Source organism: Sorex araneus, chromosome 4 (genome assembly GCF_027595985.1).
Source record: "Sorex araneus isolate mSorAra2 chromosome 4, mSorAra2.pri, whole genome shotgun sequence".
In the NCBI taxonomy this organism is placed as follows: Eukaryota; Metazoa; Chordata; class Mammalia; order Eulipotyphla; family Soricidae; genus Sorex; species Sorex araneus.
The window spans coordinates 184,539,182-184,555,237 of NC_073305.1; the positions used below are offsets into that span (position 1 = coordinate 184,539,182).

General features: G+C 59.0%; 1 protein-coding gene across 4 annotated transcripts in view; it reads left to right on the forward strand.

Annotated features, from left to right (window-relative positions):
- Window positions 1-2,466: 2,466 nt before the first annotated feature.
- Window positions 2,467-16,056, forward strand: part of SYNJ2 (synaptojanin 2) — an 81,105-nt gene continuing 67,515 nt past the window's right edge. For all 4 annotated transcript variants that reach the window (XM_055134900.1, XM_055134902.1, XM_055134901.1 and 1 more), the window contains exon 1: window positions 2,467-2,609. In XM_055134900.1, the coding sequence (XP_054990875.1) occupies window positions 2,483-2,609 (127 nt within the window). In that variant the 5' untranslated portion in view covers window positions 2,467-2,482. The remainder of the gene's footprint in view (window positions 2,610-16,056) is intronic.

Here is a 16,056-nt window from a genome sequence, read left to right on the forward strand (position 1 = left end):
GACTCTGGGCTCCGTGCGTGGCGGTCCGTGGAGTGCCCAGGCTGCAGCGGGGGTGTCCTGCATGTGGCAATGCTCGGCCCCTCGGGCCAGCCCTCCAGTCCTGCAGATCACACGTGACAGCCACTTGGTTCCCTGACCACCTAACTTGTGAAAACAGGGTGAGAGAAACGAAATAGGAAAACACCTCTCGGGCCCCGTGCGGGCGAGGGGAAAGCTCCTCTGTGAATCTGAGTCTGCAAACTCGCCCAGCTGGAAGGCTTCCTGGAGGAGCGGGACCTCCACAGAGAGGAAACGCAGCCACAGGCGAGGGCTGGGGGTGGGGGCTCACTTAGGGGGGTGTCCGGTTCTGGTGAAGAGGCAGCACCTCTGGGTCACAGAGAGAATTGGGTGAAGCTTCTGAGCAGCCCAGGGGCTATACAGTTTTCTTCTGTTTTTCTTCAAATTTTGATTCTTGAGACATATATCACTTTCATCCCATTGTTCATCAATTTACTCGAGCGGGCACCAGTAATGTCTCCATTCGTCCCAGCCCTGAAATTTATTTATTTATTTTTTAATAAGTGAGTCACCATGAGGGGACAGTTAGAAATTTACCCATCTTCATGCTTGTGTTTCCCTCATACAATGTTCGAGAACCCATCCCTCCACCAGTGTCCATTCTCCACCACCAATGAACCCAGTATCCCTCCCACCCTCCAATCCCGTCCCCCCACCCGCACCCCACCCCGCCTCTGTGGCAGGGTATTCCCTTTTGTTCTCTCTCCTTTTGGGTGTTGTGGTTTGCGGTAGGGGTATTGAGTGGCCATCGTGTTCAGTCTCTAGTCTACTTTCAGCACGCATCTCTCTTCTCATGCGGGATCCTCAATCACATTTTACTTGGTGTTCCCTTTTCTATCTGCCAGCCCTGAGATTTTAGCAGCCTCCCCTTACTCGTCTTTCCCAAGGATTGGAGGCTCTTTCAGGGTCAAGGGAATGAGACCTTATGTTAGGGAATGTTATTGTTACTGTATTTGGCATATCGAATACGCCAGAGCAGCTTGCCAGGCTCAATATAGATTGAGACATAATATATGTATATATATATATATATGTTTTTAAATTTTGACCCAGCGATGCTCAGGGGCCACTCCTGTCTCTGCAGTCAGGGGTCACTCCTGGCGGTGCTCAGGGGACCATATGGGATGCTGGGGATAGAGCCAGGGCTGGCCACGGGCAAGGCAAGCTCCCTACCCTCTGTACTGTCTCTCAGCACACCCTCCACAGTTCCCAGCAAGGGGCGGGAGGTGGAGGCAGGGCTGACTCAGCCCAGAGCGGCGTCAACAGCTGAGGGGGATTCCAGGGCACCGCGTGTCCTGCACGGCATGGGCGCTCAGCTTTTCCAGAACCGCACCTGCCACACCTATGTCTGCGCCCAGTGAGATGGGGGGTGGGGAGCCAGAATGGAGATGGCGCGGGCTTGCTGGAGGGAGGGGGTCTCCACAAGCGCCTAGAGCTGGAGACAGAAATAAAGGGCCCCGGCCCCAGGGGGATTCCAGGTTCCCATTCTTTTCTGTCTTCACCCCTTCCTTGTAGAGTGGGGACATTCCTGCTCCCGTCTGCCCCAAGGAGGGACTGAGGGGGGCGGGGGGGCTGACGTCCCTTACTATTCAGAGACCCAGAAACCGGTACTGATGGGGGACCAGAGGAGCGGGAGCCCCGCAAGCCAGAGGGCGAGGAGGATTGAGGCAGCCCACAGCATCCTGCAGGCACGTGGGACTTGGGCTCCGAGCACTCCGGGTGTCCCCTGAGTCACCTGATGGATCCCCGGCTGGGTTATTTATCTCCGGGAGACAACGCCCCACACCCTAATGCCCGCCCGCAGCCCCCACACCCTAATGCCCGCAGCCCCGCGCCCTGGAGACCAGAGAGCGGCAGAAAGCGCCCGTGGACGTGCGTCCGGGGACCGGCCTGGCTCCCCACGGCGGCCCTGGTGAGTCTGGGCGGCGCTGCCGGCCCCCGCCGGCCCCTCGGCCCATCAGGTGGGAGAGGAGGGAGGCCCGCGGAGGCCGGGGCGGGGCTGCTGGAGGGGCAGGGCCGCCCCCGCGGGCCCGCCAGGCCCGGGCTGCCCATAAAAGGCCTGGGGCGCCCGGCGCGCAGGGCCGCCGCCCCCGCGCGCAGGAATGTGAGGAATCTCCGCGCGCAGCTGCTGCCCACCGGCCGCGGGAGGGCACGGGGGGCGCGCGGGGGGCGCAGGCCCGCCCGGGGCTCCCCGCGCGCGCGGAGCGGAGCAGCGCTCGGGGCCGGCCCTGCCCGTCGGGGCCGCGCCCACGGGCCCCGGGCGCCTCCCGAGCGGGCCGGGCGCGGGGTGGGCGCCCCGCCTGGCCGCTGGGGGGAGCCGCGAGCCCGGGTGGCCCCAAGCGCTCACCTGGCCGGGGAGGGGCCTGCGCCCGCGGCCGCGTTGGCGCAAAGTGAAACTCGGGCGGGCGCGCAGGCGGCGGCGCCCATGGCGCTCAGCAAGGGGCTGCGGCTGCTGGCGCGGCTGGACGCGGCCGGGGACTGCAGCGTCCTGCTGGAGGCGCGCGGCCGCGGGGACTGCCTGCTCTTCGAGGCGGGCGCGGTGGCCACGCTGGGTGAGTGACGCGCGGCGGCGGCGGGGGCGCGGCACGAGGGGACCCCGGGGACGCGGCGGAGGGCAGCGGTGGCCGGGCGCGGGCCGGGCCGAGGGATGCGCCGGCTCCGGCCTCCGGGCCCCGCCTGCGCCTGGCACGGAGCGCGCAGAGCCGGGCCGGGCGCGGGGACGGCGAGGAGCCCGCGCCGCCCGGCGCTCTCTCCCCTTTGGCACCTGTAGAGCGAGCCAGTGAGTGCCCGCGGGGCTGGGTCACCCCGGGGGGTGGGGAGAGGCTCCGCAGAAAACCGTTGGTGGCACCTTTGTCTCCTGTGAATCCTTGGCCTGAAAGCCCCACCGCACTCCCGCGCCGCCCCGCCGCGTTTGAAGTTGGGCGCCAAGTCCTCTGTTTCCCCACGGCCTTGGCAGTGGTGCTGTGCCAGACCCGCTCCTTTAATCTTCACACTTCTGCAAGAATAGCTATTAATTCCATAGTATGGATGAGTAAACTGAGACCCCAAGAGGGAAGGAACTGCTTGCTGGAGATGCCACAGGGCTCAGAGACCCCGAGGGCTGCTCCTATAGGTCACCCGGGCTGACTCCCTGATATCCCAGATGGTGTCACCACCAGTTAGTGACACCAGGTAGGAGTGCCAGAGCTTTAATTCGAGTCTTCTGTCTGGTGACCAGCTTTACTAAGCAGAGTGCGTGGGGGGTCCTGGGGGGGTGGTGTCCACTCTCCGGAACACATCTGGCCCCCGGTGTGTGAGTGCACGTAGCTTGGGGTCCCAGCACTGGAAGGACCATCTCCTCTTTTTCTGCTCCCCTCACCATTTCGTTAGCGTCCGCTTTAAAAAGGTTCAAACGCCGCCAAGTCCTGCCAGTACCGAAAGTGCGCAGGAGAATCATGAATTAAATTATTATCAGATCATCCCAGTGTGTGCTCTGCCCTGAAAAGCTCCAAGTTTGGTCATTTGCTGAGGTCTCAAGAGAAAACCACAGAACCTTCCATTCTGTTTCGGATGTCTATTTCGTACCACATGTAACAGAGCCAAGAGATTTAATTTCATGGTTCAGAACGACTGCTCCATCAAAGAGATGGAAGTGACCTTCCTGGGGATCACTGCCGTGGGGAGCACACCAAGACCCACTGAAGGGCGCCTTGGAAGCTGCAGGAGAGAAAAGATTCTCCTTTCCAAAGTGAGGGCTTGCGAGTGAGTCACCAGCATGCAGTGCGTATTTTCCATTAGGAAGTCCAGTTCGGGCTGAAGTGCGTGCACATTCTGTTACTCTGGATTCTGGAACAAAGGGTCTGATGAGAGGAATTCCCACATCCTCAGCACAGGCGCCGTCTACTGCTTCGCCCAGCATTCACTTCTCAGTCGACCGTGGGCTGAATACTTAGTTTTTAAAATCATTTGGTGGTGGGCCAGAGATAGTACAGTAGGCAGAGCGCTTGCCTTGCACACTGACCACCTGGGTTTGATCCCCAGCATCCCATCTGCTTCCCCAAGCCCGCCAGGAGTGACCCCTGAGCACCCCGGGTGTGGCTCCCCAAAAAAACAAAACAAAAAAATTATCTGGTGGGGTGGAGGGTTTGTGCTCAGGGCTGATCATGGCTCTGTGCTCAGGGATCACTCCTGACAGCGCGTGGGGGACCATGTGTGCCGGGGCTCCATCCAGGGTGTGCTGCATACAAGGCAAATGCCTTCACCCCTGTACTATCTCGCCTGTCCCTTAAATCTTTTGGGTCTCACTGGTGGTGCTGAGGGGCTCCCAGCCCAGCTCGGGGTCACTCCAGGGGTGAGCAGTGGGATGAGTCCACACCTGGGCCTCCAGCGTTGCTAGCCCCTGGAGTGATCTCTCTTGCCCCTATGTCTTTTTAAAAATGAAACTTAAGTGAAACTTTGTACCAAGCAGTTGTAGCACTTGGTGGCACGGCTGGTCCAGAGAACGGTGGTTAAGGTTCTGCTCCTGGAAGGGCGTTTGGGGGGTTCGGGGCCTCCTGATGTGTCATGATCAGGCAGAGTGTGTCTGAACTTGAATTTCCATCCTGTCCCAAAGGGCATCCTTTCTGTTTTTGTTCGTTTGTTTGTTTAAAGAGCCTTTTCCAGAAGGCCTATGTGTTTGCATGTGTGTGTGTGTGCTCGCATGCGTGCGTGTGTGTGTGTGTGTGTGTGTGTGTGTGTGTGTATGTGTGTAGGGCCTAGTGGCCACCCGCAAACCCTGCTGTTCTCAGCAGACTCCTTGAGTGCAGGCCCAGTGCTCCTCTTCACTCCAGCTGCCGTTTCCAGCATGCCTGCCCCCCCCGCCATCCCCCTCCCCTCCCCTGCCGCCTGTCACCAGTGAGACCCCTGAACTTCCTCTCCAGTGGGCTTCAGTTTCTGAGCAGTTGCTGCCCAGGGAGCAGGTCACAGGGCCCCTCCTAGGGGAGCACAGACAGCTGGGAACAGGCTCCTCCAAGGCCCGGGGGTCCAGGAGCCCAGCTGGGAAAGACCTTTCACCTCTGCCCTTTCTGGCTTTGCTCCCGCCTGTCTGGCCGGCCGGCGTCCCCGCTGGGCCTGGGAGAGCGTGTCCCGTGATTAGGGGCAGCCAGTGGCAGAGGCCTTGTCGGCAGGCAGAAGGCAGGAATGGAGCGTCCGGACTCTACGGCCTTTCTGTGGAGAGTCCACCTTTGAAGTGGCGCCCTGGGCCGCGAATTCCAGAGGCGAGAAGGAAAAGGAAAACTCGAAATCCACCACACACATGGGCAGCCTCTCGGACTGTCCTGGTGACCTCACTGCCGCACAGGCAGCTGTGGGGTCAGGACAGTCTTGGCCAGTCTTGGCCACAGCCCCTGATTAGGGGTTTGCAGCAGGCGCCCGGGCTCTGGCTTCCCGGGTGCGTCTCCACTGCGTGTCTGCCGTGCTCGCTGCCTCCACATTCAGAGCAGAGAGTGCTCCAAGCTCAGTGCTCCTCAAACAGTGCCCCCACCAGCCCCGTGTTTGCCTGAGTGTTGGGGAGCAGGGGTCCCTGTTTCTGGGTGTTGGGGCACAGAGGACCCTGTTTTCTGGGTGTTGGGGACCAGGGGGTCCTATTTGCCTGGGTTTTGGGAAACAGGGGACCCTGTTTGTCTGGGTATTGGGGCACAGGGGACCCTGTTTGGGTGTTGGGGCACAGGGGATCCTGTTTTCTGGGTGTTGGGGAGTGAGGAACCCTGTTTTCTGGGTTTTGGGGAGCAGGAGTCCCTGTTTGGGTGTTGGGGAGCAGAGGACCCTGTTTTTGGGGTGTTTGGGAGTGGAAGACCCTATTTTTGGGGTGTTGGGGAGCAGGGACCCTGCCTCCTCCCTGCGACTCCCTCGCTGTCTGTCCGGTGCAGCTGGGAGGAGGCTTGCAGGACTCGGTTAGTCTATTAGTGTGGGCCCCTCACTGACCAGTGCCGCTGGGGTGGGAAAGGAGGGTGCTGTGCAAGCAGGGGTTCCGGGTGACCCCGCTGCTGTGCAGGGGTCGCAGTGTCCCCTTTGTCTGCCTGGGAGACACCTCTGTCCGCCGCTTTCGTTTCCTGGCCCACAGTGATTTGTTCTGTGGCCTGAACTTGGCGTGAGTGGCCGTTCTTTGGCTCGTGGGGGTGAAGCTGGGAGCCCCCTGCTCTCCCCTGGCCACGGAGAATCCTGCCATGAGGCCCCCCCATCCCACTTCCACCCCTGCCCGTCTGCCAGGCTATGTGCTGGCAGCTCTCCTGGGCAAGTTTCCTCAGCATAATATTGACACAAACGCAAGCAGAGAGAGAGAGAGAGAGAGAGAGAGAGAGGGGGGGGGGGAGAGAGAGGGAGAGAGAGAGAGGGAGAGAGAGAGAGAGAGGGAGAGAGAGAGAGAGAGAGGGAGGGAGGGAGGGAGAGAGAGAGAGAGAGAGAGAGAGAGAGAGAGAGAGAGAGAGAGAGGATTGAAAATCTGGCCGGCTCTCCTGGGAGTGGCATGGCTCAAACCCTTTTCTCTCCACCTCCATCGTGGAAGTTTGCAGACAGGGACGAGGGGAAGGGAGCGAGTCCCAGGTGGCCTGGAAGGTGACCCTTATTCTCCCCCCATAGCCGGCCCCTGAGCTTCCTCCGAGCAGCGAATCTCCTGCAGTGTCTGCCCGATGCCAAGCACGTTTCCTGGCTGGAGTCGCCTTCCTCTCTGCTGACTTGCAGTCCTGACATGAGTTCAGACGTGGCCCCTGCAGGGTCTAGCTCGGGGCTGGAGCGTTTGACGGTGAAGTTGGCCGCAGGGTCCTGAACAGCGCAGCTGAAAGGGTGCACTGCTTCTATCACTCGTCTGGAGACATTGTTTTTCCTTCTTTATTATTATTTTTTCCCCAGACCCTCCTTGTAGTATTCAGGGGCCGGGGCCACTCCTGGTGATGCCAAATATTTTCCCCAACAGTTTGCTAGCTCGGCTTCAGACTTACACGAAGTGGGGGGCACGCGGGGCTTGTGTCCACTGCCTCAGACGCTGGCACAGTTTTGGGGGCTGACCCCCCTGAGAACTCCCTGCACGCCGGCTTCCCGGGGCCATCTGTAGCTGGGCATATGGTGCTCTGCTGGGCTGACTCATCCTGCCCACCCCGGGGATAGGGAATATCCTGGATTCCCCCCACCCACACACACTTGGCATGCCCCTAAGACCCCAGGCACAGTAGGGACTTAGAGTGGGGTGCTGAGCAGTTATAGGCTGAGTCGCATGTGCGGGAGCGGGGGCAGCCCATCTCTGGTGTGGGGGTGGGACTTAGAAGGGGTGGGACTTAGCAGACCAAAGTCCCCAATTGAGTCAGCGTTTCTGGCAGCACATAGAGGCAGGGGTAGGGAGGGGTCCGCTGTCAGGCAGACGAACCCAGAGAGGCAGCCCTGAAGGTTTCTTTAGAACCTGAGCCGAGACCTAGGCACTGCTCTAGAAACAGCCATTCCTGGGGACAGCGGAAGGCCAGCCTGACCGGCGGTGGTGCGTGACCCCATCTGGGCTTCAGGGTAGATGTTTGTCCTGGGAGTCACGTGTCCTGAGCTTGCTCTGCGTCCGGGATGTGTCCTGTTAGCCTGCTTGCATTTTTAACTGATGAACTAAATATTGGTTCAACATAATACAAAGAGCTAATATTTAGCAGCCCTTCCCAGATACGGGCTGCTGAGTCTGCACAGAGAGGCAGGGACCAATCATCTCTGGGCATCTAGAGAAACTGAGGCACGGGGCAAAAGCAGCATCAGACAAAGCCTAACCCTTGCAGCCCCTACCCCTGGCTCTTCCAGGAGTGATTCCATGAGCACAGAGCTGTGAGCAGCACCAGCTGCGGCCCCAAAACCAAAACCAAATCAAAACATTTCATTTTTTTTTTTTTTTTTGCTTTTTGGGTCACACCCAGCAATGCTCAGGGGTTACTCCTGGCTCTGCACTCAGGAATCACTACCGGCGGTGCTTGGGGGAACCATATAGGATGCTGGGGATCAAACCTGGGTCAGCCGCGTGCAAGGCAAATGCCCTACGTGCTGTGCTATCGCTCCGGCCCCAACATTTCATTCTTTAAAAAAATTATTTTTTCTAGGGCTGGAGAGACAGTACAGCAGTTAGGGCACTTATCTTGCATACAGCTGACCTGGGTTCGATCCCTGGGTCGATATGGTCCCCCAAGCACTGCTGAGAGTAATTCCTGAGCATCGCTGGGTGTGGCCCCCAAACAAAAACAAAATAAAAAATTTTTTTTCTTGAGTGTTTGACCACACCCACCAGTGAAGGGGAATCTGGTTCATTTCTCTGGCCTCAGGATCCTAAATGAAAACAAATTATAACCTGGCTTGCCTTTTCTCCTTTAATAGTATGTGTGTGTTAAAAAAACTGAAAGAGAAAGAAGGAAAGAAAAAGAAAGAAAGAAAGAAAGAAAGAAAGAAAGAAAGAAAGAAAGAAAGAAAGAAAGAAAGAAAGAAAGAAAAGAAAGAGGGAGAGAGGGAGGGAAGGAAGAAAGGAAGGAAGGAAGGAAGGAAGGAAGGAAGGAAAAGAAAGAAGGAAGGAAAGAGGGAGGGAGGGAGGGAGGGAGGAAGAGGAAGGAAGGAAGGAAAAGAAGGAAAGAAAGAAAGAAAAAGAAAGAAAAAGAAAGAGAGAGAAAGAAAGGAAGAAAGAGAAAGAAAGAAAGAAAGAAGAAAGAAAAAGAAAGAAAGAAAGAAAGAAAGAAAGAAAGAAAGAAAGAAAGAAAGAAAGAAAGAAAGAAAGAAAGAAAGAAAGAAAGAAAGAAAGGGCTGGAGAGATAGCACAGCGGGTAGGGCGTTTGCCTTGCACACGGCCGACCCGGGTTCAAATCCCAGCATCCCATATGGTCCCCTGAGCACGGCCAGGGGTAATTCCTGAGTGCAGAGCCAGGAGTAACCCCTGTGCAGAGCCAGGTGTGACCCAAAAAGCAAAAAAAAAAAAAAAAAAGAAAGAAAGAAAGAAGGGAAGGAAGGAAGAAAGAAGGAAAGAAGGAGAGAAAGAGTGAGTCAGTCTGGTAAATAAGCCACACCTGGCTTCGCCACACCTGGCTACAATGGCAAAGTGGCGGGATGTGATTCGAGTCTCTGGGGATGAATGAACTGGTGAGTGGAGCTGCCCGTTCTGGGTGGGTTAGATCTCAGGGACCCGCGTGAGGGATGAGTCAGAGCACACGCATCATCGCCCATGGGCTCTGCCCTAGAACCAGCACAGGAAACAGTAATAACGGGCTGGAAAGATGGCGTAGCAGGGAGAGCGCTCGGCTCGCATGCAGCCAACCTGGGTTCGATCCCTCGCACCCCACATGGTCCCCCAACACCGCCAGGAGTGATTCCTGAGTGCAGAGCCAAGAGTTACCCCTGAGCATTGCTGGGTGTGACAAAAAAAAAGTGCTCACAGTTTAAGGGGCTGGGGAGAGAGAGTACAGTGGAAAAGAATCGGGAGTGATCCCTGAGCACCACCAGGTGTGGCCCCAAACCCAAAAAACAAGAAAGTAATTTAAGTTTAAAATAGGAGTATAATTAAGGTTGTGTAACTGTCATAAACAGTGTTTCTCTATAGCTCTGCCCGGACATTCTTACTGACGCCTGTTGGCATTCTGAAAACTAGACCTTTCATGTGTCACGTGATTTGTTTTTCTTTCTGTGTTTTGGGGGGCTTCCAGGTGGTGATGGGAGGGCGGGGCCACTCTTTAGGGCCAGAGCATGTGTCACGGCTTGGGTCCTGCATGCAGTGCCGGCCACCAGGACCATGCCCGCGGTGCACATGCCAAGTTCGGGGGGCTGGGACAGAGCCTAGGTCAGGCGCATACCTGCCCTGTGCGCTAACCCCTGTGCTCCCCCACCCCTGCATGACTTACTGTTAGTCACAGGAACCGGAGTGGGAATTGAGTGCCCTGGACCGTGTATCCTGTGACCCCTGCCCTACTTACGCCTTTGCGGCTGATGGACGCGGAGTGCTGGAAGGTGGTGTCCCGCCGCGGGCCAGGGCGGGCCGGGGGCTGCTGGCAGGGACCGGGTGGCACGGCACAGTGGAGGGACGCGCAGCCACAGCCGGAATCAACGCCGGGCTTGTTTGTAGGAAAAGTGTGCGGTGAAAGAAGGAATCTTGGAAAGGGACTGAAAGCTCTTGCCTGTGCCAAGGCCTGGTAGTGGGTCCTCCGCATGCTGCTAGGGGCAACTTCCCCGACCACCAAGGGGGAGGAGCCTGGGTCAGGGGAGGAACCTGGGTCAGGGGAGGAGCCTGTGGGTTGGAGGGGAGGAGCCTGGGTCAGGGGAGGAGCCTGTGGGTCAGGAGAGGAGCCTGTGGGTCAGGGGCGGAGCCTGGGTCAGGGGAGGAGCCTGTGGGTCAGGAGAGGAGCCTGTGGGTCAGGGGCGGAGCCTGGGTCAGGGGAGGAGCCTGTGGCTGGAGGGGAGGAGCCTGGGTCAGGGGAGGAGCCTGTGGATTGGAGGGGAGGAGCCTAGGTCAGGGGAGGAGTCTGTGGGTCAGAGGGGAGGAGCCTGGGCCAGGGGAGGAGCCTGTGGGTCAGGGGAGGAGCCTGTGAGCCAGGGGAGGAGCCTGTGGGCCAGGGGAGGAGTCTGTGGTAAGAGGGGAGGAGCTGCGGGTCAGAAAGGAGGTTAGTGCCCAAGAAAGGAAGTGCCGTGGCCAAAACCTTCCTAGTAGGATTGTTGGTTTCTAAATTTTAGTTTTTGTCTCTGTCTTTTTCTCCCAGCCTGATGTTTCCACTGGAATGTGAGATACAGTTGCAGAGAGATGCCCTGGGGGGGGGGCAGTGTGGGCCTTTGTGGCCGCTCCCGCTGTCTTCCAGCTGACCAGGAAGGCCCCTGCCCTGCTCTAGCTGGTGGCCCCTGCCCACGGGTGCATCTCAGTAATGGAGCGCGAGCTTCTCGGGCAGGAGGCTCCGGGCTCCAGCCTGGCACCACAAAACCAAACCAAAAACACACCCTTTTCTTTGTTTTGTTCCGTTGTGGGGCCACACCCAGCAGTGCCCTGGGACGGCTCCTGGTCTCTGCCAGCAGCGCTGAGTGGGCCTCCCGCCCTCAGAGCCTTCTCTCAGGGCCCCAAAGCTCATTTGTGGGGAGGTTCAGGCCACACCTGGTGGTGCTAAGGGCCACTCCTGGCTCTGTTGGGGACCGTGTGGTGCCCAGTATTGGCCTAGAGTCAGCTGCATGCAAATACCTGAACCCCCCTTCTCTCTCCAACCCCCCAAACTCAGTTGTGATCTCACTGGGGAGCTTGGCCCTAGAGCCTCAGAACAGTGTGAAGGACACTTCCCGTGCTGCTCCCACAGCTTTGGGCCTGCGGTGCATGTGTGAGTGCATGTGCGTGCATGTGTGTGCATATGTGTGTATACATGTGTGCATGCATACGTGTGTATGTGTCTGTGTAATAAGTTCAGTACTCATCCCACAGGCTCTGGCTCTGTGCATGTATGCATGTGGCATGCATGTGTGTGCAAGTATGCATGTGCGTGTGTGTGCATATGAGTGCATGCACATGTGTGCATGTGTTCGTGATGAGTTCAGTGCTCATCCTGCAGGTTCTGGCTTCATGTGTGTGCATGCATGTGCTGTGTGCATGTGTGTGTGAGTAAATGCTTGTGTGTGTGCATGTGTGTGTTTGTGTGCATGTGCACGTGTGTATATGTGTATGTGTGTAATGAGTTCAGCACTTAGCTCACAGGCTCAGGCTCTATGCATGTGGGTGTGCATGTGTGTGCATGTGTGTGCGCGCATGTGTTTAATAAGTTCAGTACTCATCCCAAAGGCTCTGGTTTTGTCTGCTGTCAGGAAATTAGATCCCTGCTGGGTGCCAGGACCCAGACTGAAGGGAGTGGCCCTCTGGGACTGTCCGTGGGCTTCAGAGAGGAGCTGGCCAGTTTGCTTCCTGCAGTGCTCCCTCGCCTGCCTGCCTCCCGGCCTGACCTGCAGAGGCCTGGGCCGCTGATGGACACAGGAAAGCCCGAGCCAGAGGGGGCGGTGGCCTGGCCGGCAGAGGAGGTGGAGCTCCAGGCTCTGACCACACTGCCGGCAGCAGGCGCTAATCTCACCAGCCTCGGGCTGCTTCCTGTTGAGCATTTTTCTGCAGGATGGCCTGGGGACTGCCAGCCGGCTACCCAGGGTCAGAAAGTGGGTCGGCCGGTCTGCCAGTGCCGGCTGGCCACGCCTTGCCCCACATCCCCACCGGCCTGCATGCCGGGGTCCCCAGGGGACGGGGATCGGCTCCTCCAGATCCAGGCCACTGAAAGTCTCCTTCGGGCGCCGACTGAGCTGGGGCTGGCCAGCGCTGCCCACACTCCCAGGGTACCAGCTGGGAGCAGAGCAGCTCTGGGCTAAGACAATGGCTTTTCTAGGGCAGAGGGTTTGGAAGCAAAGCAGCAGTCAAAGCGGCAACCTGAAACCTGGCTGGCTGGCGTGGACCATCAGATACAGGTTCCCCTGCACCCAGGCCACGCAGAGGGCCCCCCTAGGCTGCCCCCAGGCCCACTGCGCCCGGGGAAGGGCAGGGGCAGATTCCTCCCAGCTTCTCCGAAACACAGCTGCTAGGGAAACACCAGGGCCAGGGGCCCAGGGGGACCCAAAAGCTGCCTTGCACCTGGCTGGCTCCTTACAGAGGACCGTTCCAGCCGCAAAGATAGAGTCTTTTCCTTAAAAAGAAGGAATCCAGGGGCCGGAGAGAAGTACAGGGGTAAGGCACTTGCCGTGCTTTTGACCAACCCAGTGTGGCCCCGGGCACCTTTTATGGTCCCCCAAGCACCTTCAGGAGTGACCCCCAGAACAGAGCCAAGAGGGAGTGCCCCTGCACCTCCAACCACCAGGAAGGAATCTAGTCTGAACAGACACTGCCACTGGGGCCAGAGATGTAACTCCAAGGGCCAGAGCACATGCCCGGCGTAGGTGTGACCCTGAGTTGGATCCCTGGCACCCACGTGTACCGTCTTCCAGCACCACCAGGGCTGTGCCAGAGGGCCTCAGTGTTCCAGGGCCCGGAGCCCCGTAGTGCCACACTCCAGGGCTGAGTCCCACAGCCTGGCATTGGAGTGTCTTAATACTATAGGCGAGCAACGAAATACCTGAGTACCGCAGGACTGCACGGGAGTACCTGAGCACCACTGGCCTGCATGGGAGTACCCGAGTACTACATGGGAATACCTGAGTACCGCAGGACTGCATGGGAGTATCCAGATACCGCAGGCCTGCACGGGAGTATCTGAGTACTGCAGGCCTACACGGGAGTATCTGAGTACTGCAGGGCTACACGGGAGTATCTGAGTACTGTAGGCCTACACGGGAGTATCTGAGCACCACAGGCCTGCATGGGAGTACCTGAGTACCACCGGCCTGCATGGGAATTCCTGAGTACCACAGACCTGCACGGGAGTGTCTGAGTACTGCAGGCTTGCATGGGAGTATCTGAGTATTGTAGGCCTGCACAGCAGTATCTGAGTATCACAGACCTGGACTGAAGTATCTGGGTAGCACAGTACAGTACCTCAGTACTGCAGGCTGCCCTGGAGGGTCTGAGGGCCACACTTGCGGTGAAGTATCTGAGTACTGCAGGTTTCACTGGAGTAACCAGGTACCACAGGCCCCCACTGGAGTGTCCGAGTTCCATATCTACCCTGGAGTGTGTCTTTCCTGTGCCTGCACGGGAGCCGCTGGGTACTGTGGGCCAGAGCCCCGCCCTCAGCCCCTGGGCGTGGCCCTGTGAGGGCACGCCGTGTGCTCGGGCAGGGCCGGGCTCCCTACTCCTTAGAGCCTGCGGCCGAGAGGGGTCAGGGGCAGTGCGGGAAGGGGCAGGACTGCGACCTCAGGGCCAGCTGTGGCCGCCTCTGCCCTCCCAGCAGGCTGGCGCATCACTTCCTCTTGGAGCAGGCCCCGCTGCTTGTTTCCTGTGACTAATAAACCATCCCAGCCTCCCCGTGCCTGCTTCCCAGACTCACCCGCCAAACCAGTTCCCAGGACCGGAGCAGCCCTCCTCGTACCTGCCTCAGGGCCTCCTCCCCGGAGTCCACTGGCTCCCACATGCGTGCAGGCTGGCTGTGGGATGGGCAGCATCTGCCCGTGCTCCCTGCATTCCAGCATAGGCAAAGCAAGGCACGCCCCTGCTCACCTGCAACTCACACCCCAGCTAACACCCCAGCTCACACCCCAGCTCACACCCACAACTCATACCCACAACTCACACCCACAACTCACACCCACAACTCACACCCCAGCTCACACCCTAGCTCACACCCACAACTCACACCCCAGCTCACACCCTAGCTCACACCCCCAACTCACACCCCAGCTCACACCTTAGCTCACACCCACAGCTCACACCCCAACTCACACCCCAGCTCACACCCTAGCTCACACCCACAACTCACACCCCCAACTCACACCCCAGCTCACACCCCAGCTCACACCCTAGCTCACACCCCAGCTCACACCCTAGCTCACACCCTAGCTCACACCCACAACTCACACCCCAGCTCACACCCCCAGCTCACACCCACAACTCACACCCACAGTTCACACCCCAGCTCACACCCTAGCTCACACCCACAGCTCACACCCAACTCACACCCCAGCTCACACCCCAGCTCACACCCTAGCTCACACCCCAGCTCACACCCTAGCTCACACCCACAGCTCACACCCCAACTCACACCCCAACTCACACCCCAGCTCACACCCTAGCTCACACCCACAGCTCACACCCAAACTCACACCCCAGCTCACACCCCAGCTCACACCCTAGCTCACACCCCAGCTCACACCCTAGCTCACACCCTAGCTCACACCCCAACTCACACCCCAACTCACACCCCAGCTCATACCCTAGCTCACACCCACAATTCACACCCCAGCTCACATTCCAGCTCGTACCTCTACTCACACCCCTTCTCACACCCCAACTCACACAGCAGCTCACAGTCCAGCTCGTACCCCTACTCATACCCCTTCTCACACTCCCAACTCACACCCCAGATCACACCCCAACTCACACCCTAGCTCACACCCACAACTCACACCCCAGCTCACATTCCAGCTCATACCCCTTCTCACACCCCAGATCACACCCCTTCTCACACCCCAACTCACACCCCAGCTCATACCCATAACTCACACCCAGCTCACATCCCAACTCACATCTCAGCTCACACAAACTTACACCCTACTCATACCTCAGCTGATGCCCCAGCTGACCCAGCCCACATCCAGTTCACATCCCAGCTCACACCCCAGTTCACACCTGGGCTCACACCCTACTTAACCCCGGCTCACACCCCGGCTCACACCCCGGCTCACGCCCAGGCACTTTCTGGAGCTCCCAGTGCTCCCGGCACTGGAGGCCTGGGCAGAGCAGGGTCTAGCGGGCAGGGAGGCGAGGCTGACACATCTGCGGGGACAGCGAGGCGGAGGGGGAAGCCCGTGACTGATGGGGGCAGCCGGGCAGCACCGCAGACACCCCGGGGGGAGGGAAAGGAGGCTCCCGTGGCCGCTGTGGGTGAGCACAGTCTGCTGCTCGGAGGGAAGGGGGCTGTGCCGCAGGGGCGAAATCTTCATGGGGACAGAGCCAGGCGGGGTCTGGGGGACCAGGGGGAGTCAGGGTCAGCGAGAGGGAAGGGGTGCACACTGTGCTGGCCACGTTCTTAGCCATCCGCCACCTCCTGCAGGTCCACACTTAAGACCCCCTGAGCCGGGCATGCTCAGTTGAGCGCCTGCCTTGGTGTGTGAGGTCTGGGGTTTGAACCCTACGCCAGGTGCCTCTCCCAGCTCCCTTGCAATGGCGTCCTCATGGCCACACTGACTCTCGCCCCACCCCCCCTCACCCCTTCCCCATCCACAGCCCCTGCACTCCAGGATGGGACTATGAGTTGGGTGATTTCTCGGTGCGGATGGCCCAGAGGTGGTTCCAACCAGCCCCGAGGGTAGGCCAGGAGGCCCCGGATCCAGGGACCCCTGTCCTGGAGGCATCGACCAGCAGGTCCTCAGGGACCCCCACCTTCATAGATG